Source organism: Electrona antarctica (assembly GCF_951216825.1).
Source record: "Electrona antarctica genome assembly, chromosome: 14".
NCBI lineage: Eukaryota > Metazoa > Chordata > Actinopteri > Myctophiformes > Myctophidae > Electrona > Electrona antarctica.
In genome coordinates this window covers 20,218,015-20,240,468 of record NC_136795.1, presented here as the reverse complement: position 1 = coordinate 20,240,468, position 22,454 = coordinate 20,218,015, and the positions used below count along the sequence as shown (strand labels likewise).

The window sequence follows — 22,454 nt, the reverse complement described above, 5'->3', positions numbered from 1 at the left end:
AATAAACTCAAGTAGATAAAAGACACCCCATCCTTGTGTACAAGCAAAACATGGCTCTGACAAACACGGCAGTCTTGGCGCGAGCGACGCTGGCTGCATTCCTGGGACAAAAGTGCCATTTTCTGCGACAAATCGGTAAATCAAAAGAGACGTGCAGACAGACAATGCTTTTTGTCTGGTGGGAGGGCGTCTCTGCGCTTGTCACTTCATCTCCTGACTGTAAAAGAGCAGCGCTACTCTGACACATCAGGGCGCAGCGGCGCTATATAAAAACATCACTTATTATAGGTATATAGGCTACGATACAAACATTGTCTTCCGTTTATTTATTTTTTACGAAACAAAACTAAGTTATTAAAATGCTACGTTGAGTTGGCATCCATTGTGCAGACAGAGGGAAGCCCGTATAAAGCTTTTGAGCAGCTCTCTAGTCCGAACACTTCGCAAGTAAAAAGTGACACTTCGATTTTTTTAGCCCACTTTTCCAGATCCGGATAAGTTCTGGTGATGATCGCTTTATATATCACTTTCGCTGGAGACAGCACGGGCTGATGTTGGCGTGACCAGGCGCGCTATTACGCTATTATAACAACACACACAAATCTACATGCACTTGAAAGCACAGCGCGTCCTCTATCAACAATCAAAGGAAAGTAAAATGGCGAGGATTGGGGGAACAGTAGGTAATTTTAGAGATCCCGCAGCGTTGAGAAAGAGTGGACGTCATTCCAGACGCGCACCAGCACAATCACAAAATATAGACATTTGGACAAACCCAAAACAAATATTTCCAAACATCATCACATTTATTTTGTCGCGCATGCGAAATGTGCAAACCTGGCGACACACGCCAACACACACTCACACACACAATGACAATCCGGCTATAATTACGCTTTTAACATGATTTTTCTTGGGTGCGACATTCTTTGGAAAAGGTGTCATAATCTTTTTTTGATGGCTGTTTTGTGTCTGGCTACAATAATGTGACAGACGGCAGGAGACGCGCACCAGACAGTGCAACAATGTGTGCTTGCTTGTGTGTGTGTGTGTGTGTGTGTGTGTGTGTGTGATCCGAGGCGAGGGGGGCACCATGCATCCGCGGTCCCAGTGCTCCCTACTCACCGGTCAGCAACCGCAGTGCATCGGGCTCCCCGGCTGCTAAAGCCAGACAGTTTTTCCGCTATTGTTTGGGTCTGCGGGGAGGTGGAAGCAAGCAGCCATTTTGCCCCCATATGCACCGCTAAAGCTATAAGGCGTGACCAATCGAGTGGAGGCGGAGGTTAGTGGAAAAGAGAGGAGACGTGCACTCCTGTGTGCCACATTAACCCATGTGGGCACATCAGACAGTGAGGAGGGCGGGGGCGGGGTTTTTTCTCTCTCTCTCACAGACACAGACAGACTACACACACACACACACACACACACACACACACACACACACACACACACACACACACACACACACACACACACACACACACACACACACACACACACACACACACACACACACACACACACACACACACACACACACACACACACACACACACACACACACAGCTGAGCTGATTCTAAAAAGGACCACTGCCACACTCTGAAGCCACTGTACAAATCCAGAGCTCATAACTCTGAGAGTGTGCATACATAATTATGCACATCATGTAACCAAATGAACCTATATTATAGTGTCCATGAATAAGGTTGTATAGGCTACAATATTTTGCACACTCTCAGATCTACTTACTGACCCTGCAGACCTGTAAAGGGTCCATTTGGTTACATGTGCAGTGCACATCACTATGGGTCCATTTGGTTCCTAACTATCAATCATTTAGCTGTGGAACCCCTGGGCATCGAGGTGGTGTGGGGATATCACATAGCTTATTTTACAAAGGACTACACGCTGATTCGACACCACAAGCGCACGTGCACACACACACACACACACACACACACACACACACACACACACACACACACACACACACACACACACACACACACACACACACACACACACACACGCACAGCACAGCACAGCACAGCACACGCACAGTAATATTTATACAGGACAGTATGCAGGTCTTTTGTATAGCATGCACCCAGGCCAGGGTAAATCCATTCGCACCTGCAGAAATTATTTTTAAGCGTGCCACTACTACGTATCACTCTCAATTCTTTCTTTACAGTCACATGACAAGTGAACTTAACAGTCACAACACTCCTTAAGTGAAATAACCAGCCATTCCTATTTCTCACAACACGTACATTTAAGCAACAACCTTTCCAGACATGTTTCATACATTTAGAACAATACAACACGGCTATTGTGCGGATGCGTTACAGCAGTGGTTTTCTTTTTTTTAAATCAGTGGTCTGTGGACCACCAGTGGTCCTTGAGGGGGTTCCAGGCAGGTGGTCCCCAGCTAAATGATGGAGAGTTGGTAACCAAATGGATCCTTACAGATCTTTTAACTCTTGAAAACACATGTGTTACAGCAATAATCTGTAACTTTCATGTCCTAACCGGGAATTGCATTGCACTTATGAGCTTCAGGCAGTACTAATTGTCAACCAGTAGGTCTCCTACCCAACACCAGGGTCTACATTTCTCAATGGAAGAGTAGAGAGACCACCTCCAACCACTGCAAATTTGCTAGTTATATTGTACACGTATTAACATACCACATATACCATGTGGTTCTCAAATTGGGGTTCGGGACCTCCTGGGAACCACAGATCGGTTACACTAAGGTTTTAGTCATTCAAGTAAGTTCCGGAAAGCAGCTCCAATAACCAAGAAGGATCAGGAACGAGTACATCAGAGGGATAGCGCATGTTAAATGTTCTGGAAATAAAGCCGGAGAGGTCAGACCGAGAAGGTTTGTACATATACAGAGGAGGGACAGTGAGTATCGGTAGAAGGATGCTGAGGCCTATAGAGGAAGACTAAAGTAGAGATTTATGGATGTAGTGAAAGAGGACATGAAGTTAGTTGGTGTGAGAGAAGAGGAGGCAGAGGCCTGGGTGAGATGGAGCCAGATCATTCGCTATGCCAACCCAGGGAGGGCTCAGCCGAAAGATGGAGAAAAGAAGAAGAAGAACAGAAGCTTACCTCGAGGCGCTTCAGTGTGGTTTTCACTCCTCCATGTTCGAGGGGATGCAGAGACCGCGGCGCTCTGCGCCCGGCGGCTCAGCTCTCCCCCTCGCTTCCCATCCACGCTCTCTTTCTTGTCCTGCTCCGTTCCCATCTCCTCCTCCGCCTCCTCCTCCTCCTCCTCCTCCTCCTCCTCCTCACCCTCGTCCTCCTGGGTGGGCTTCTGGGAGCAGGGGCTCCGCGGGGGGGACGTGGGGATTACCAGGTCAGGCCGGCTGGAAAATAATTCCCTCAGGATGTGGATTGGCGAGATGGTCACCTCCCAGTTTGTGATGCCAAAGTCGCGGAGGTGGGCCCTGGCGTGGCTGGAGAGGCCGGCCCGTGTGTCGAAGCCAGCGCTGCAGAACTCGCAGCGCATCACGCTGAACGTGTCTGGGTCGAAGTTGGCGACTGAGGAGAAGGATGAAATAAAAAATAACTCTTACAGCTTTACAATTATGATGTGGTAGTTATAGGGGTACCTCCCATTTCCACTAAGGGAAACAAACAAACAAAACCAACCATCTTTCATATTGACGCTATCGGGCGGAAATCTTCAGTCACCTGTGTGGAATCTCCAGTTATTATTTAGTCACAAGTTCTAGTTAATACTTTTCATTGGTTCAATATTTATAAAACTCACAGACAATTCACAGACTAACCACTTTCAACCGACATAGGTCCCTATTTTGGGCATGTCATTATAGATTTCTAAAAATGTTCAAAAGTAGTGAAACTAGCAGATCTAAAGCTCACAGTGCTAGCTTTCACTAGCTGTCATATCAAATATGAAATATTAAATATACGGAGATACAATATTTCTGCCCGACAGCGATGATGTTATGTACCACTCGCATTCACATTCCAGTTATATCATAAGGAGTCCTGTGATTATTATGGCACAATGAAACCTATTCACATGTCTTATAACCCGAGGATAATTTGCCGACCTTTCTTCTTCTTCTTCTGATAAGAGAACTTCTTCTCGATGGCGTTGACCTCCTCGGGGGAGATGAAGTGACGCACGTTGTAGCTGACGCCCACTCTGTTAAGGTGGCCCCTTACGTGATTGGCCAGCCCGATGCCGTTGTGGAAGCGGTCGGGGCAGTAGGGGCATTTCCTCTCCACGCTCTTCAGGGAGCCAGTCTCTAGTGGTTGTCACAAATCATTTTAATTGATGATTGATTACCGTAATTGCAATTAGCCGTTTAATTGTGTTTTTGGCATTGAACAACGGAGTATAATATGAATATTACATTCATGTTTGCGTTTTAGGCTTTGTGAAAAGAATTGCACGGGACATATATGACAAATAAGAAATTACTGACAATAATCAAAATAAATAATGTGATATGGCCAAAACAGGCCATATACTGGATCTATATTTGATATAAGAAAGAAGTGAAAGAAGTTCACAATGCGTCAGTATCAATCACAACGGTATCATAATCATATAATAAATAATGCACTATGGCCAAAACAAGCCATATACTGTATTTAATCATTTGATTAAAAAAAATAAAGAAAAATAGCCGATCTACAAACTGACAACGCATCACATTCACTATCTTTCAACAGATTAATGTATACAGCGTCTCCCTAGTTGCATGTCCCATGAGGCCCCAGGGCAGACCAAGGACCAGATCCCCATCTGGAGGGGGTTACGTATGGCATTAGAACGTGTGGCTAATGTTGCCCATGAGAGAGAGGTCTAGGATTCTCTGCCAAAACTAACTCCGTGATTCGACTCCGGATAGGCGGATGAAGATGGATGGATATCGTCTCTATCGGGTGGAAACCTCATAATGTCCAAAACTGTTACTTTTCAGGATTCAAATTCAAAACCAGCAAGTACTGGATCGGAACACGTTTTGAGCTGTGGGTCTGCTATTTTTGATACTTTTGTGAGACGCTGTAGAATGATCAAGTAGGACATTCATTTATGAATAAAACACAAAAAGTAAGAATATGGAGATAAGAGCGATGATTTGTCAAATAACTGCGATCGGGTGATTATGTAATTATTGTGACAGGCCCTACCGCTCTCCTGGTCAAAATCGTCCTCATCTTCGTCCAGGATGCCCTGCTCCGCCAGGAAGCGGCGCAGTTGTTCATCATCGACGTCGTCGTCGTCGTCGCCGTCGCCGTTGTCCGCCGAGGCGGCGAGCACTCGGCTACTTCTCCGCAGGATGTAAACCTTTGGGTCTTCTTCCTCAACCTCTGTGTCTTCCTCCTCCTTCACTTTCTTCTCTTCGGGAGATGATGTGTCGCTCTGCTGTGCTAGAGAAGAGCCGTCTAACACAAGACATCTATATTATACTGTCAGGGAACCGCAATTCAGCTTTACATTGCTTGAAGCTACACAGCCAAATGCAAAGTGTTTAAAAATACAACTTAAAAATGTATACTCAGGAGTAAGTTTTTACACTTTCAGAGTTTGTAAAGACTTATAATTGGTATGATAGTTTCTTTGTTTAAAACAAAAGTTATTTGTTTAAAAGTTTTTTGTTAAAACCTTGAAGCTCTATATTCTCTGATATTAATCATTGCAATAGAATAGAGCATCAAGAAATCTAATAATCAGAAAATACATTTCCAATACATACAATTTTTATCCAATCAAGAGACAGAACCCAGATCAATTATCAATTTAAATGTTATAGTGCTCTAGTTCCAATTGTGTCAATCATAATCACTTTACAGTTAAATAATCTTTCATTTTGCATCATTAAGACTGGAGACTTGGCTTTAATAATAGTCTTACCGAGGTGGGATCTCGCTCTTGTGTGTGGCCTCAGTCCTGCAGGTGAGTCTGTGTGATTTAGGCTGAGCTCAGAGTCCAGAGGCGTCCGCTGGCCTTCATGCAGTGTGTTTCCCCCCTCAGAAAGGCTGTTGTTGCCCTGTCTGGGACGCAGCTGGACCAGCTCGTCCCAGTCCCCCTCTCTCTTGGTGGCTTTCCTGTTCCCAATGCACTTGAAGGCGGGGCGAGCCACAGCCACATTTGGCTTCTGGTGCTCCAGAACGCTTTTCCCCTCTGGAAGACTGGTCCCGGACCCCGAGAGATGGTCAGAATCCGGGAAAGAGTTAGAAAAGGCAGGATCCGTGCTGGATCTGGAGTGTTGACCCATATCGTCAGGCCATACCCCACTGACGGAGGGCTGCCCTGGGTGGCCCGTGTTCTGGTGTTGCTTTAAATGCCCACGGGCCAGGGAAGTGGAGGCCAAGCCTGATGGAGAACCAGCACGGAGGGCAGACGCCACAGACGGAAACCTAGTCTGCTTGTCGGGGGAGGTGTGAGGTGGGACTGGGGGAGGTTTTCTGTTGTGGGTCTTGGTATGGTTGGCCAGTGCTTGGGAAGTTCTTGTGCTGAAGTTGCATTTGGGGCAGATGAAGCGACGGCGGTGGGAGGGGCCGGCTCGGGGTCGGGCCGGGGTTGGCGCCATGGTGGGCAGAGGGGACGGGGACAATTCTGAGTCCAGAACCGCGTCCAGGTCCAGCGTTGCACCCGGGCCCGGGGATCGGACGGGAGTGCTCACTAGGTCAGTGTCTGGTCCTTTGCCTGTAGCAGGTGGGACATTCTGAGTTACAGGCTCCGTCGCGACACTCTCCTCTCTCTGCAACTCAGCTACCTTCCCGGTGTCGTTCAGCTTCCCGATCTCCTCCAGGATCTTCTCTCTGGACTCCTGGTGTTTCCTGTGGTGATCGGCCAGCGCCAGCCCATTGGGCAGGTTCCATCCGCACTCCACGCACCGAAACCGGACGCTCTTTGCCAGACGGTCCCTCCTGCCGACGGCACCGCTGGCACCCAACCCGCTTTGGCAATGCTCGGTCATGTGCTCTTGCAGGTGGACCTGCTTCTTGAAGTAAATGCTACATTCCACACAGGTGAAGATCTCTTTTCCCGGTGCCGCGATGCCGTCTTCTTCTTGGCCACTCTCTCCAACTTCCTCTCCCAGGACGCCTTCCTCTTCAAGCTTCACCGACCTGCTCCCCACTTCCGCCTTCAGGTCCATCTCCTCAAAGTCGTAGTCCCCGCCTATAAGGTTGTCCCGATCATGATTTTTTTTACGGTTAATTGTCATACAAATAATTGCAATTAACAATTTAAGTTTTTACCATTGGACATTGGACTAGAATGACATTTCTGACATTGACATTTCTGTTTGGCTTTTAGTCTTTGTAAACAAAGATTGTACAGGACTGACATGACAAATAACTATATCCAGGCCATATATTCTTTATTTATATTAATATTAATTTAATAATTTCAATAATTTTCCAAAAACAGCCGATCTACAGGCTCACAAACAGTGAGCTTGTAGATCGACCATGTTTCAGATCACCATGTTTCAACATGAATTTATACAGATGAGCGGAAACGATTCTGACAATATTATGCAAAGATAATTCTGATAATCTCAAATTATTGCGATCAGGCGGTTGTATAATACTAATTGTGACAGGCCCTTACCCCCAGCGTCTTCGCCCAGCTTTGCTGCCTCGGCGGCGGGCGGAGACCTCTGAGGAGGCGCCCTCATCCGCCTACCCGCCTCGGGCAGTGTGCGCTGCCAAGTGCCCAGGCCCGAGAAGGGCCTGAGCAGGGCCCTTTTCTTCTTCCGGCGCTGGATGAAGGTGCAGTGGGCCCAGGGGGCCGGAGGGGGGCTATCGGGGTCGGAGTCCCCCGGGAAGGTGTACACGTCCCTCTCGGAGTCCTTGGCGTCCGCCCCCCTCTGTGTTTTCACATAATTGTCATTGCCCCCTCTCTCCTCTTCCTCCTCATTCGCTATTTGGCACCCTTCCTTTGGTTGGACTTTGGTTGGAGGCAGAAACGGTTCAGCGCTACTCTCAGATACATTCCACGCTTTGTCGTCCGCCGCTGTGAAGCAAAAAATAAAAAGGAAATGGGAAATAAAGATTAGCCACTTTGAACCTGTCCCTATTTTGGGCATATAATTCTGGACACCATCTATATGACAGTGGTTTTCAACCCTTTTCATATCAAGGCCCATTATTTATTTGGCATCTGAGCCACGGACCACCATTTGATGATTTGGGATTTTGGGATTTTAGCCTCTCAGAACCAAGACTTATATTTAGTTGTCGTTGGATAAGATTTTGTCCATAATTCCATGCTGTATTGATGTGGTACCATAAGAGAGACAACAGGCAAACGTTGATCAAAATAACCATTATTTACATTCTCTAATTGTACACTTCTTTTTGTAATGTTGTTACAATAATAATAATAATACCTTTTGGTTTCATTTTACGCTCTCAATAGTTCTTGAGAGCGTAAAATGAAACCAAATGGACCCGTAAGGGTCCTTTTGGTTTCATTTCACGCTCTTAATAGTTAAAGATCTAAAAAGGGTCAATTTGGTTACCAACTCTCCATCATGGAATCCCCTGAGGGACCGCCGGTGTCCCCGGACCACTTGTTGAAAACCACTGATATACAGTATGAGCAGGTGTCAAGAATAGCACTTACGTTCCATAGCGCTATGCTGAGATGCCTTTGGGTCCTCAGTGTGTGTGCTCCCATCGTTTTGGCTCTGCCCCTCCACAAGGCTGGGTTTGTCACCATCACTACGGGAGGGCTGTAGTTTTTCAGGTGCTTGGTCACCCTCACTCTCCGGTCTGGAGATTCATAAAAGAAGTGACATAATTATAAGGTCCAAATAATGCCATCATACCAGGGCAATTACAGTACACCTATTACTCATAATATGAGTACCGTCCGGTATTAGTATGTGTATGTGATTATATTATCATCACAATGTCTCTAACATGTGGACTGTATAACTGGCTTAAAGAGTGTGCTTGTGACTGGAAGGTTGCTGGTTCCATCCCCTGCACCATCAGGACAAATCTGGGCAGGAAAGTGAATAAGCAACACTGTTCCCTCCCTGTTGAAATGCACTTTGAGCAAGGCATTTAACCTAGGATGTCCCAGTTTGTCTATGTTTGTCCTGTGTACTCAGCAAACCCACCAGGATGAGAGCTGGATATAGGAGGGGCTCGCGCCCCTAAGAAAATGCCTAAGATTAGGGATAAGGCATGAGGTGCCACGCAAGAGAAAGCTCCAAATTCTTATAGTAATCCCTTTGAGTGTTAAATGTGTTCAGTAACAGCGGTCACCCCACCTCTCCAGCTCTTTAGTAAACATAGAATACATTTTCAGGTGAGTTACTAAAGTCAGGAGAAAGAACCCCACAAAGAACATTCATCAGCTTCTGTTCCTGTTCCAATTTTGTCATCACTTCCAATTTCACTTGTTTTCCCATAGGCCTATCGGTATGCTCCATGAGTTGGTATGCCGATGTAAAAATGTATTTTCTGTTTATGAGCGGGAGAGCTGGATCAGGGAGAACACTGTTACTGAACAAACACTACACCGCATGATTATCTCTATGGGGAATATAGAGATATTTAACAAACAATATCACTTATACTCATATCACCCAACACCGGCAGCCATCCATCTTTCCACAGCCCATCTCACCTGAGTCCAGAAGAGGGGGATCCTGGGCTGTGGGCAGCCAGACCATGAGGGTTAGAAAAGTGCTGTAGCTCCTCGTCTGACACATGCACCACGGCACACAAACAAAACACAGTGAAACATACGGAACATGCTCAACATACAGAGAAACACAGAGCTCTCTGACTCATAGATACAGACAGCAAAATCCTCAGTGTGTATTTAAAGGTACAAAAATTATTTTTGTTAGAATAAGTGTTAAATAGCTCGATATTCTTTCTGATAGTAATCGCTGCTATAGAGTACTGTACTCTGTAGCAGTGATTACCATCATAAAGAATATCGAGTACAGAGTGTTTGTTGAGTAACAGGGTTCTCTAAATCTAAAGCTCTGTAGTAAACACAAACACTCATCCAACAAGGACAGAGAGATCGCATACAGTGTAAACAAGTGAAATTGGAAATGAAGAATAACGAGCAGACACAATTGCAACACTATAAAATGTAAGCTGATGTAGTGGGCTCTTTCTCCTGATTGGTTGAAATTGGCATCCCACCTGAAAATGTATTTTGTGTTTACTAAAGAGCTAGAGAGACAGGGAAACCCCTGTTACTGAACTATTGCAATTGAGCTATAACCTTTTAACTTTTTTGTTTTGTTTTAACCAAACACATTAGACACATTACAGCACCTTTAAAGCAGTTGCAAGTAATTTGCCTTGGTAAAAACATTTTTTGCTAAAAAGTTAAAGCTCTATGAAGCTTTAGTGAAGCTTCAATACGGAAGATCTTTTCTCTCACACTATCTTTAATTTCTCACACTACGTCACTTTGTCTTTCCCACGCTATCAGAACCTTTCATTCATGAGCACTTTCAATTTGCAGTCAGCCATTCAGGCGTTTTACAAATCACTACCTCTGAACCTGTCATTCTCTTTTCAGACTATGGTTAGAGTTTGGGGGTTACTGTCGGATTTATGGGTGTCGGATTATTGGGACGTCAGACTAACGCTATGCACCCCACCAGCTCCACATTTTTTTGTTTGATATGCTTTCAACCTGATCTTTCCTTATTGAAATATTCATTTATATAGAAGTATTCATTAACAGAGGTCTCTCCGTCTGTTTAGGAAACAGAAGATCCATTTTCAGGTTGAGATACCAATTTTATTTAAATGAGGAGAGAAAACCCCAAAAAGTATAATTTATCTTTTTCAATGTAATAGTAGTCCAGTTCTATTTTGTTTTTCCCATCACTTACACTTTAACTTTTTGTTGTCCTGTATGCTATGTGAGTTCCCTCTCCTGATTGGATGAAGTTGGTATCCTGACCTGAAAACGTGTTTTCTGTTTACTAGAGATGGCGAGACCTCTTTTTATTGAACAAACACTCGATAGCAATGAATAATATGTGAATATAGAGCTATATTTAACACTTATTTTGACAGAAAATAAATATCATACCACCTCCAACTCCCTTGGTTCCATTTTGTACATTCTCAGAGTTACATCAGATAACACTGAGCATATTAATTGTGTATAGGCTGTATAACATTTAAAACCCATGTCCAATGGACATTGGACAACAGTAGTATACAGTAGCAACAATAACAAGTACTGTCTTGTTAAAACACCAACAAACTGGAAATGGTAAAACGGCACCACATATTTGTTAGGTTCAGTCTAGACTTGTGTAGCCAGATGATCTGGCATCTGGGGAAATCTAAAGTCAATACGTGGGGCTGTAAATTTCAGCATTTTTTAAATGTTTTGAAAAAAAAATACGCTTTTCACCTATATGATGACATGCCAAAATAGGGATTGATTAATAATTGACTTGGCCTATTTTATTAAATTATTGATATCGATGAATTAGATAATTTGAAGAATGGCAGTGAGAACGGCCACTAAACAAATATATAGTATACCATACACTCGCTGTTTTGAAAACATCAACGTCCCGATATGAAGGATCGCCCTAAAGTACATTTTGAATTTAGATGTCACCAGACATATCACTAGGTGGAGATTGCTGACCGTCTGGCTGCGCGAGAGATGATCAGTACAATTTTAAGGTATTTCCAGACCTATGGGACTCATGGCTCGGCAAGGCTACTTACTCCACTACATCTCAGAGGCATATTTTGTGCTTTTACTCCACTGCAATTATTGGAAGACTTTAGTTATTAGTTATATTGTATTAGATTATTATTACAAAACATATGTCACTTGTAGATCTGCTATTTTCAAAAGGTTTCTTTTTTTCAAAAGCATTTGAAAACTTGAGAAACAGGACCTTCTGCATAATGAGTATACTTTCTACTTTTGGTACTTTAAGTACATTTTGATACCAATACTTTTTTTTTTACAAAGACTAATAAGTATTTCTACATTGCAGTATTGATACTTTTACTTAAGCAAAACATGTGAGTACTTTTTCCACCACTGTGTTTTAAATGGCTATTAAGCCCGTTAGTATTAACGTTGTTACCATCTAATGTTTCTTTCTCAGAGTCAGAGTCCCAGGCGAGGGAGGATGGAAAGGCTGAGGGTCTGAATGTCCTCTGTGCAGTCCTCCCTGGATCTGGACTAGTCAGGGGTCCCCGCGTCTGCTCCGAAACGCCGTCTCTGGCCAGGGGTCCCCGCGTCTGCTCCGACAACCCGTCTCCTGTCAGTGGTCCCCGCGTCTGCTCCGACACCCCGTCTCCGGCCAGGGGTCCCCGCGTCTGCTCCGACACCCCGTCTCCGGCCAGGGGTCCCCGCGTCTGCTCCGACACCCCGTCTCCTGTCAGGGGTCGCTGCGTCTGCTCCGACACCCCGTCTCCGGCCAGGGGTCCCCGCGTCTGCTCCGACACCCCGTCTCCGACCAGGGGTCCCCGCGTCTGCTCCGACACCCCGTCTCCGCTGTTGGACCACAGGCTCCTGCCGTGCATCAGCTCCTCTCCCCCGTTTGGAGAACATGATGCCTGCTGCTGACAATTGAAAAGCTTTTAACCATGGCTTTGTCTGGGCGATGATGATAAAGACAAAGAAAAATCACATCCATGTGAAGTGAGGGGTGCTCTTATCATCATCATCATACATAATCTCATTCTGGCCAATCACAATTTGCGTCCTCACTTTTGTCATCAATGTTTGTGTTTACACATGGCCTAATGTGCAGAACTCAAAACTATAGTCATAGGAAACGGTAGCAAAACAATGTTTGTGTTTACACTCTAGTTTTTGAGTGGTGTAAACCACTCCTACAACTGGCTTTGTTAGTTTACGTGTCTGTCTGTCTGTCTGTCTGTCTGTCTGTCTGTCTGTCTGTCTGTCTGTTCGTACCAAAAAATGAGCATGGTTGCTACGGTCACCCAGTTCACCCGGGTGTGATTTCATTACGTCAGACATTACGTCAGACCACAGCTGATCGGGCTATATAAGACCTTACACCACTCACACGGGTGTGATTTTTTTTACACACCCTCAAAGCTGGACATAGGAGGGGCTGGTGCCCCTCAAAAAATGTGGCCTGTGCAATTGATTATCGATGAAATAATTAGCTATTTCACAAAGCCTCTGGAATGTCCATTATGATGTATATATCGTGGATGTCGGGCAGAAACCTTGTACTGGATCTCCATCCATATTTCAACTTTTTATGTTTTAAAGTTTTAAATTATGCCCATCTTCATCAAACAAGTGTGTCATGAAAAAGTAGCTGAAATAGCTGCTCTACAAGCTTGTATATCAGTATACTGGGGGTCTGTAGTCTAATGCACCGTTTATCAAACAGTGGGTCACGACCCATTTGTGGGTCACGGACCAATATTTATGGGTCACGACTCGAGTAAAAATCCAATTTCTTTAATTTAATTAAAAAAATAAAAATAAAAATAATCGTATAACTGTTAAAACAAACAAACAACAAAAACAAAGAACTTACATGAATAAAAAAGAATAATAATTAAGAAGTCTAGTGAAAATTGCTGATCTACAAGCTCGTAGATTGGCTATTTTTGGGTCACTGGCAATTGGCAAACGTCTAATGTCTCTTTTGGGTGTCGACCTAAAAAGTTTGGGAACCACTGGTGGATGAAGGGGTCCTTGAAATGAAAAAAGATTGAGAATCACTGCAGTGGAGAGTGGAGACTCAATCAGTGGAAGACTCTGCCTATATTTCCAGGCATGCGTACCTGTGATGTGTGATTTTGGGTGGTAGGGGTGGAGGGTGGCCCATAGTTGGTCCCTGGGGTGAGGGGCTCCCCCTCTGGCTCCATGGTCCCCCCAGAGCACACGGTATGGGGGTCCCCACAGGTGAATGGTTCGCCTACATCTTTCAGTGCCCTCTTCTTCCACTTCTGGGGTACAAACATGCACACATGCATGCACGCACAGGCCCGCGCACACACACAAAATGCAGATAAGTGTTTCTTCCTTAGTTGAATGGTTTCATTCAACATGACTTTTTATGAGAATATAATCTCTTTATCAGTGATGGCTTGTTGCGACTGTAGGTCGCATTTACTATGAAAACCTGCATTTCCGTGTGTCACGTCACACCTCCATATATGGTCACGCCTCCATATACTCACACCTAGTGACATCACTTCTCCATCTCCACATATGGACCTGTTCTGACATTCCATGTTGATCCGTCCACACCCATCCTTCCTCAAACTAGGTTATTAGTGCAGCCGCACCCGGCAGCCGGCGATAACTAGAGTTCTCAACAGGCCCGAAACTTAAGGCCCGGCCCTACCTGGGCCCTCATCAAACCATATACACTCAAGACACTGCCCCCGTTGCCACCCTTAGATCTCCATATATGGAGCTGACCTGTTCTGACATTCCATATGTTGATCTGACCTCATCAAACCCTGTATAGTCAAGACACGCTCCATACAGTATATGGCCAGACCTCATCAAACCCTTTACACTCAAGACACTGCCCCCGCTGCCACCCTTAAATCTCCATATATGGAGCTTACCTGTTCTGACATTCCTTATGTTGATCTGACTTCATAAAACCCTGTACACTCAAGACACGCTCCATATATGGCCAGTACAGAATTAATTCCATATGTTGATCTGACCCCCCAAGCCAAAGCGCCAGCGCTCGTCCAGCAGTCTGCCGTCTTGTACGGGTATGTATTGTGTGTGTGTGTGTGTGTGTGTGTGTGTGTGTGTGTGTGTGTGTGTGTGTGTGTGTGTGTGTGTGTGTGTGTGCGCGCGCGCGTGCGTGCATGCGTGCGTGTGTGCGTATTTATATATAGGCTACTGACAGTAGCCCTCCTTGAAAGATTTGCCAGAAGCCTCAACTGAATTTAATATGGCATAGGCTAAATCATTTTGTTCTCAAAGTTCTCAAATTGAGCTGGTGACCCCCTGGAACAGCTGGCTCCATAGGGGTTCCAGGGGGTCCCCATGCTCAATTATTGATAGTTTAAGGAACCAGAGGTCCGTAACTCCATCCGAGTGTAGTTATTATGGTGAGTCCGTGAACTAAACGCACACCCAAACTGGGGGTCCTTTACCTATAATTTAAAAAGTTTGCGGACCACTGATATAAATCACAAAATCTGAGATCTGCCTCTTAAATAGCCTACAGGGACATGCGGGCCTAGTCATAACCGTGTCATTAAGAGTGTGACGTGATATGCACTCTGTGACAGATATCTGACCAGATTTGAGCAAGGTCTGACCTATTTTCTCATTCTCAGCAAGCTTGTGGTGTGTTCAAGTGCAAATGAAATAGGTCGCTCAAATGGTTACATAAATAAAAGTGGCCTTTATTATATTCAGGCCCATGCCCTCTCTCTTTCTGACCCTATAGAAAGCATGAAAAATGATCGGGACACATCAAGGTGTCCTATAAGGGCTACCCTCTTATTATTATTGGAACTGCTGCCGATCGATTCATTGTCAGCTGACCCGTTGCAAGAATGTATAAATGCTTTTCAAATTAAAACGCCCGATAACCGATGTTTATTTATTTTTCTCGTCTCCTTTTTCTCTCTCTGCCTCTTTTTCTTTTTTGCAAATACTCACAGAAATCGGCCTGGCTTTGCGGATCGCAGTAAAAAAAACAATGTTTGTTTTATGCAGCGTCCGTCATGCTTCCAGAACGCAGCTGTAGCGTTGAGCTTTGCAGACGCATGCGGGCGGACTTGTGAAGGTCTCCGGCGTGTGTTAACTTGGTCATTCGGTGCTCAGTCAGGCTCCTGCATGGAATGGATCTATCCCGTGAAGAGGATGCCAGCCACAGGACTCCATGTTATTTGGCTTGCAGGCACGCCACGGCTGCGTACGTAACGTCAATGGGGGCGGGAGGTGGGGGGGATGGGGGGTAGAGACCCTCCGCCACTGCCAAGTTCATAGACAGATAGTGTAGCGGTAGCCTACGAAATAGGAAATAAAAATAAACCCTCCCATTATTCGTAAGTTTATTTTTATTTCCTATTTCTTAGCCTATAACTCATTGGTTTAGCCATATGTAGGCTGAAATGGGATAGTTTTTAGGGAATGTATAGTAGGCCTATTAGCAAACTTATTTATTAGCTAACGATATTTGACGAAACTGTTGAGAAGATGGCATGGCATGGCAACTACACTTAAAATCAACGTGAACTGATGTTGGATTGTGATAGCTAATAGGCTAGATTAATATTAGAGATTATGTTTATTTAGATAACCAATTAAATACATTCTAATAATAATATTCTAATAATGAAAGATAATAATAAACATGTGATCAGTGTTTGGTGTTAAAAGATTTAATTTGTTTTTAATCAATTCACATTTTCACAATTTTCTCAATACTAAATTAATCTATCATACCATATACTGCTCAATTGAATGCATATGGCGCTCTCTAGTGTATGCTGGACGAAATTGTTTCTACTCATGGTGCTTCCCAAGTCGGCTATACAAGACTTTCACAAGATGTCATGAATGTGAGTGAGTCAGTGAGACAGTATTTAGAAAACAGCAGTGACACCAATATTTCAAACATTTATTTCTTCAAACTTTGGTGTGTCCAAGGCTCTTCGTGTGGTGAAGCAGGCTTGTCATTCATTGACTTCCTGTCAATACAAAAAACAAAAACAAATGACAAATGATCAGGAATGCATGCATGCCCAATAGATAAATACACAGAATATAATCGTTTTAGTATGCAGTGGTTCCCACATTTTTATTTTCAGCTTGAGACCCAAAAGAGAAAGTTGTGTTGTGTCCCAGGTGTCTCCCTGGTACCCAATACCAATAGGACACTTTAAAAAGGGGGATATTTACTGTGCCATAAAAACGGTTGCATGACCACCAAAAACTCACTCACCCCAGTGTTCCCAGCCTGTGATCTCTCTGTAGAGAGCGTCCCCTGGACAGTCCGTGGCCACAACCTGTCTGTGACCCTGAATGGTGAAGTCGGCCACCAGTTGACCGCCGCCGACGGCACAGGAGGTCAGGCGGTCTCTCACCAACTCCATGGCATGCTGCGAAGGCAGGCTGGAGGAATAGTCACCGATGAACGCAACCCCGTAGCCTTTGTCGTTGTGGCCTTTGGTGTGGGCACCTTTCCAATCCCATCCTCTCCCCGTGTATATATTACCATCACCACCGGCCACAAAGCTGAAAGGAGACAAAGATTTACATAGATTACAATCTCCTCTCCCCTCGCCAAATGTCTGAGTGCCGTCACCTGTGAGGGGCGCCCGTCCCAGACATTGAGAACCACTGTTTCTACCTGTATCCAATGTCGTCCCAGCCTCTTTCGTCCTGATGGAATCGCTGTATGGCCCTCATGTTAGCAGAACACTGGTCAAAGGTCAGACAGGGCTGGCTGGGTATCTCGGTGTGGTGGATGTAAACGAAGGCCAGAGGGAGGGAAAGGGGTGTCGGAGTCCCTCTGTAGGGCCTTGCACCCCACATACACCGTGGAATGATGGCTGGGCAGTCTGTGTACACACACACACACACACACACACACACACACACACACACACACACACACGTGCACACACACACGCACACGACACTTTGGTAGAGGTTTGAGTTACCTTGCTATGATGTAACTCCAAAGGTGGCCAATATAACAAATTGTTGCTCCATTTATTAGAAAATAGGCTCCTCATTGACTTAAATTGCAATTGTCATTATTTTAGCATGAGTCCTATTACTTTAAGTCGTGAAGTTGCAAAAATCTGGACTTTCGACTTGACTTGGTCTGTTCTGCTGTGAGACCTGACCCATGTGCAACATGGCTGCTTTAAGCCTACATTTTAGACAGTACAATTCAGGAGCTGTAGTTTATTCAAAGAACACTCACAGGTCTAGTGTAAACAACTTGCTTTGCACACAGTTCTGTCTTTCTGTACCGTTTGTCTGGAGTAACCTTGGTGTTATACTATAGTTAAAGCTTGATTATGTATGTTGGTAGAGGTCTGGGTTCTCTAGTTACTTTTCCATGATGTAACTCCAGATATTAGTGAGACATCTTAGAATTGCTGCTCCGTTGATTAAAAAAACAAAATCATAACCCAACATAGTCTCCGTATTGAGCTACATTATGCAGTCACTGCGTCGCAGTGTGAAACATATCTCAAAGCCACTCTTTTAGCACACAAAATGCAAACAAAGAGGATTCTGTGACATTACGAATCCTGACTTGGCATTTATGAAAATGTCACATTTCTGTTTAGTTTAACGTTTGAAGATCTGGATCTGCCTGCACGGATCAAGTTCGGATCATCTTCCCAATTCAAATTTCAACTATTGAAGACAGCTCGCCATGGCAAAGTAACTACACACTCAAACCACTTATACCAAAGTGTAGTTTTGCTTAAAATAAACACGGTTTATGGCACATCAAATGTGATTTGTTACCCATGTATTTGTGGACAAATTCTTTCATCCCCTCATTCACCACGATAGTCAGCTGCTTCTCCTCCATCACGTCCATCTTGGGTTGTCCTGCTAGCCTCCGCTGCAGGGCTGTAGAACTCACTACCTGCCTGGCCAGGATCGGAGGTCTGACCAACTCCTGGAAGTTCTCCCTGCGACGCTGGCTAACATGGACCGGAGTGGTGTCTGATCCATTCGTCCAGTCCATGCGTTGGCAGTAGTATGAACTCAGCAGGCTGCTCAGCTTGACGGCAGGACCTCCGGACTGGGCGGAGGAGACCTCCATCCCTACAATCACACCATCCATACCTCCATTGACCATGGCGGTAGTGATACGGGAGACCGGACCAGAAAGGTTGAAGTTGATGGGTGTGGAGATGCTGTCCCAGCAGCCATCTGGGCCCAGACGCTGGGGGGTGATGGACTTCTGGAAGTCCCCAAAAGAGAGAGCCAGGTCTCTGGCCAGCGTGAGGGGGTACAGACCCTCAACGCCGCCCGTAATCTTGGAGAGGAGTCCGACTTCGATGCCCAGGAGGAGGGGTCTGAGGGCGACTGTGGTTCCATCTGAAGTCAGGACCACTCCCTCTTCTCTGCCATCCTTGGTCACCCTGTGGTATATCGCCCCGTCAAAGTAATCTGAGAAACCAGCCTTCATCATGGCTCCATCAGAGGACGAGCTACCAAGGAAGTGTTGAATGAATGTGTCCATCAGTCCAGCTGCCCTGCGCAGGCTTCGCAGCACATCGATGGGCTTCAGACCCGGGTTGGCATCCTCCACTTCCTTTATGGCCTCGATGAACTCATTCATGTGCCAGTTACTGGGAAAAGCTAAGAGATGAACAGTGACAATAGAGGGACATGCTTAAAGTGAATGGCACATCGAGTGGCAAATTGAGTGGCAAAGCAACATGCAAAGTGAGTTTAACATTGTTTAACGTTGTTTAATGCAATCAGATATGACTTTTCTGTTTGGATGTATGGGCTGTCAAGGCCAGGAAAGTAGTTTTTGACACTCAGTAGGCGTTCTTGCATAACTTCCTGGTTTGATGATGATGTCACGCGCATACTCTATACCTTACTTGACATGATTTGTAAGACAGTTCTAACTCAGTAGAATGTGTAGTGTTGATTTAAACTAATCATACTGTGTATAACCTTTCCAATGAAATAAAATATATTTTAGATATAATCTTTCCCTGGAATATTTATCACAAAATTACCTAGGCAGAGAAATGTACCACAAATGCATGCATTTATGTATTTCTATGTTAATAAATACAGTTTCTGACAACTTGTTACGTTCCAAAAGATTCTCGGTGCTATGACCTTGCAGCATTCCTTTTTGAACAGTAGGCCTACTTCCATTTAGAGAAACGGCATAATGACAACGAAGCTACGAGAGGTGTCACCAAACATATTACTAAAATGACTGTTACACAGGAATCCGATTACTTTAAATGTGAAAGTGTATACCTATTACTCTTTTTACCCACCTAAGCCCCATTTGTTTTTTGTTTTGTTTCTGTTTGTTTGGTTTTTGTTTATAATGACAAAATAGGAATGCCAGGTTTGAAGGGGTTAAAAGTTAAATGAATTCTCCTGAATTCACTGAGTTGCAATTTACAATTTACAGTAATTGTGATGTTACAGTATGTGTATGTGTATGCGTTGATACACAATAACTGATCATAGATAGAAATCAAAACCCTGGAATCATCCCACTTACACCAAAACACATTAAGGCACTGGTTCTCAACCTGTCACAGGTTGGGCCCACAGGACTGTGAGGTCCGTGAGCATATTGTAAGTGGGCCCCCAAATAATTGGCAAAACACTCAAATTGTATTAATATACGTTAATATTTTTAAAATAATGTAAAGAAAATCATGGTATTCTTTAAATAAATAAAAACTTTTATCATTGTGATACCGATAGGAGCTGAAAGTATATATGTTGATGTTCGTTCTTCTGATCCAAGCCAGAACACAATTGATTGAGGCGGAGAACCACTGTGCAAACAGAAATCAAAACCACAAAATGCTGAGATTACTCAGATTACTGAATGACACAAAGTCTTGTATGATGCCCACCCCTGACCCCACATTACTACAAAACTATGTTTGGAGACCATCATACATTTCAGTGACACAAAAAAAGAATATATTGTATTTACCATCTGTGGAAATACTGGACAAGACCACAAGAATGGTGACAGACCATATGATGTATCTCTCCATGTTGTAATGTATCCTATCCACCCAGCAACACCTTAAGATCCAGCTGAATCAAATGTTCTCTCATTTTAAACACACAGAAAGAGGTGGTTCCGTAATAATATTACGGAACCACCTCTTGCATATTATGCAACAGCATGATCATGTGACCCACTGCTACTGGGCAATGTGGGGAAACTGGCACCTGTAGCATGCAAAGGATTATGTTTGACCTTATATGCCCCAAGAACCCTGGGTATAATATGATGTTGACACAGCTGGCTTTGACAGTAATACAGCCTTTCAGACATTCTGTAATATATTATAGGCATATATATTTTTCAGTTCAGATCAGATGGATAAGACTCAATAAACAGATAACTAAATGGAGAAACGAGAACACCAACACAGGGAGGAAGTTAAACTGTTGGAAAACCAGCTGGTCCTGAATGTCAACAAGACAGAGATCATTGTCAACCTCAGACGGAACAAGCACAGTCAAATCCCATGCACTTCTCATAAAGGACACAATAGGAGGTAGTACCTATAGTTCCTGAGGGTTACAGATCATAGATTTTTTTTTTTATCTCAGAGCTACAGAATGAGGGACTGAGGGAACATATTGGGGCTATGATTGAACCTGATTCCGACTCTTGTAGGCTAGTTTTACACCGTGTCTACTATACAGTATGTTTACTACACATATATTGACAATCCAGGTAATAGACTGCTTTTTAATTGTGAAATATGATAGACCTAATAGCTGTCATCAGTCATTTGAATTGATGTTATTCCTACCTCGACTGTAATAAAGGAACATTATTTTTAAACAGACTTTTTGTATATTTCATTTCACTTTATACAAGTGGATGAAACCATTTTCAGGTTGTGATACCTATTGTGTTGTGTCGTGATACCTATTAATAAGAATGGTCTCACTCCATGTTTTCATCATTGAAATTCTAAAGAGACGCCTCGTTCTCAGGCTAATATTTTAAAGTGACTCAAAGTGACTCACTTTGAGTCACTTTAAATTAATTAAATGTCAATCAAGACGGAGTGAAAACAGCTCTGTATTATAAAAGGAGGCATAAAAGACTGGGTCTCGCTGTATTACTCAGGCTGCACTGCAGTGTCTATTCACAGGCGCGAACCCACTACTGAGCGGCACGGGGGCTTTGACCTGCTCCGTTTCCGACCTGGGCCGGTTCACCCCTCCTTAGGCGACCTGGTGGTCCCGGGCTCCCCCAGGAGCACCATATCGATACCGAACTTAGTGCGGACACCCGATCGACATAGTCCACTGCAGCTCAGAACTCCTGAGCTCAAACGATCCGCCAGCCACAGCCTCCCAGCAACTTGGATTACAGGCGCACGCCACTGCACCCGGCGAGAAACACAGACACTTCTAGGGCTTTTATCTTTGAGAGAAATTACGTCATCGGTAAGACTGCAGTCTACACTGCCATCTAGCGGTGAAAAATAGAATTTGTCAGAAGAGAGAAGGTTGTCGCCAGAGTGGAGTAATATTGGAATAGAAAACTAGCGGTATAAATCAGTTCCTCTTGAGAATTCCAGTAATGCAGCATTGCCACTGCCACTAGACTACACCACTATAACAGTGTCTAAACACTAACTGTAGACTGTAGTCAAAGCAGGCTACACAACCCCCCTATTACTCCACTGTTTAGTGAAAGTTCCTCAATTTCTTTTTTGTTGCTGTTAAAGTATTGGA

The 22,454-nt window shown here is 44.3% G+C and overlaps 2 protein-coding genes across 2 annotated transcripts in view; both read right to left on the bottom strand.

Moving 5' to 3' along the window:
* Positions 1 to 15,811, bottom strand: part of LOC306937056 (protein Wiz-like) — a 38,752-nt gene extending 22,941 nt beyond the window's left edge. Inside the window, exons 1-10 of the mRNA XM_079520731.1 lie at positions 15,654 to 15,811; positions 13,799 to 13,963; positions 12,112 to 12,589; positions 9,645 to 9,720; positions 8,631 to 8,779; positions 7,614 to 8,018; positions 5,907 to 7,178; positions 5,183 to 5,437; positions 4,093 to 4,290; positions 3,305 to 3,553 (exon numbers count right to left, since the gene is read on the bottom strand). Coding sequence (XP_079376857.1) covers positions 3,305 to 3,553; positions 4,093 to 4,290; positions 5,183 to 5,437; positions 5,907 to 7,178; positions 7,614 to 8,018; positions 8,631 to 8,779; positions 9,645 to 9,720; positions 12,112 to 12,589; positions 13,799 to 13,882 — 3,166 coding nt within the window. The 5' untranslated portion in view covers positions 13,883 to 13,963; positions 15,654 to 15,811. The remainder of the gene's footprint in view (positions 1 to 3,304; positions 3,554 to 4,092; positions 4,291 to 5,182; positions 5,438 to 5,906; positions 7,179 to 7,613; positions 8,019 to 8,630; positions 8,780 to 9,644; positions 9,721 to 12,111; positions 12,590 to 13,798; positions 13,964 to 15,653) is intronic.
* Positions 15,812 to 16,362: 551 nt separating this feature from the next.
* Positions 16,363 to 20,805, bottom strand: LOC306936949 (N-acetylmuramoyl-L-alanine amidase-like). Its single transcript, XM_079520614.1, has 5 exons — positions 20,680 to 20,805; positions 18,489 to 19,334; positions 17,350 to 17,560; positions 16,942 to 17,234; positions 16,363 to 16,687 (listed from the first exon to the last, which is right to left on the bottom strand). Exons 1-5 carry the CDS (start codon positions 20,741 to 20,743, stop codon positions 16,677 to 16,679), a joined length of 1,425 nt encoding a protein of 474 aa, XP_079376740.1. The 5' UTR covers positions 20,744 to 20,805; the 3' UTR covers positions 16,363 to 16,676.
* Between the last annotated feature and the right edge of the window lie 1,649 nt (positions 20,806 to 22,454).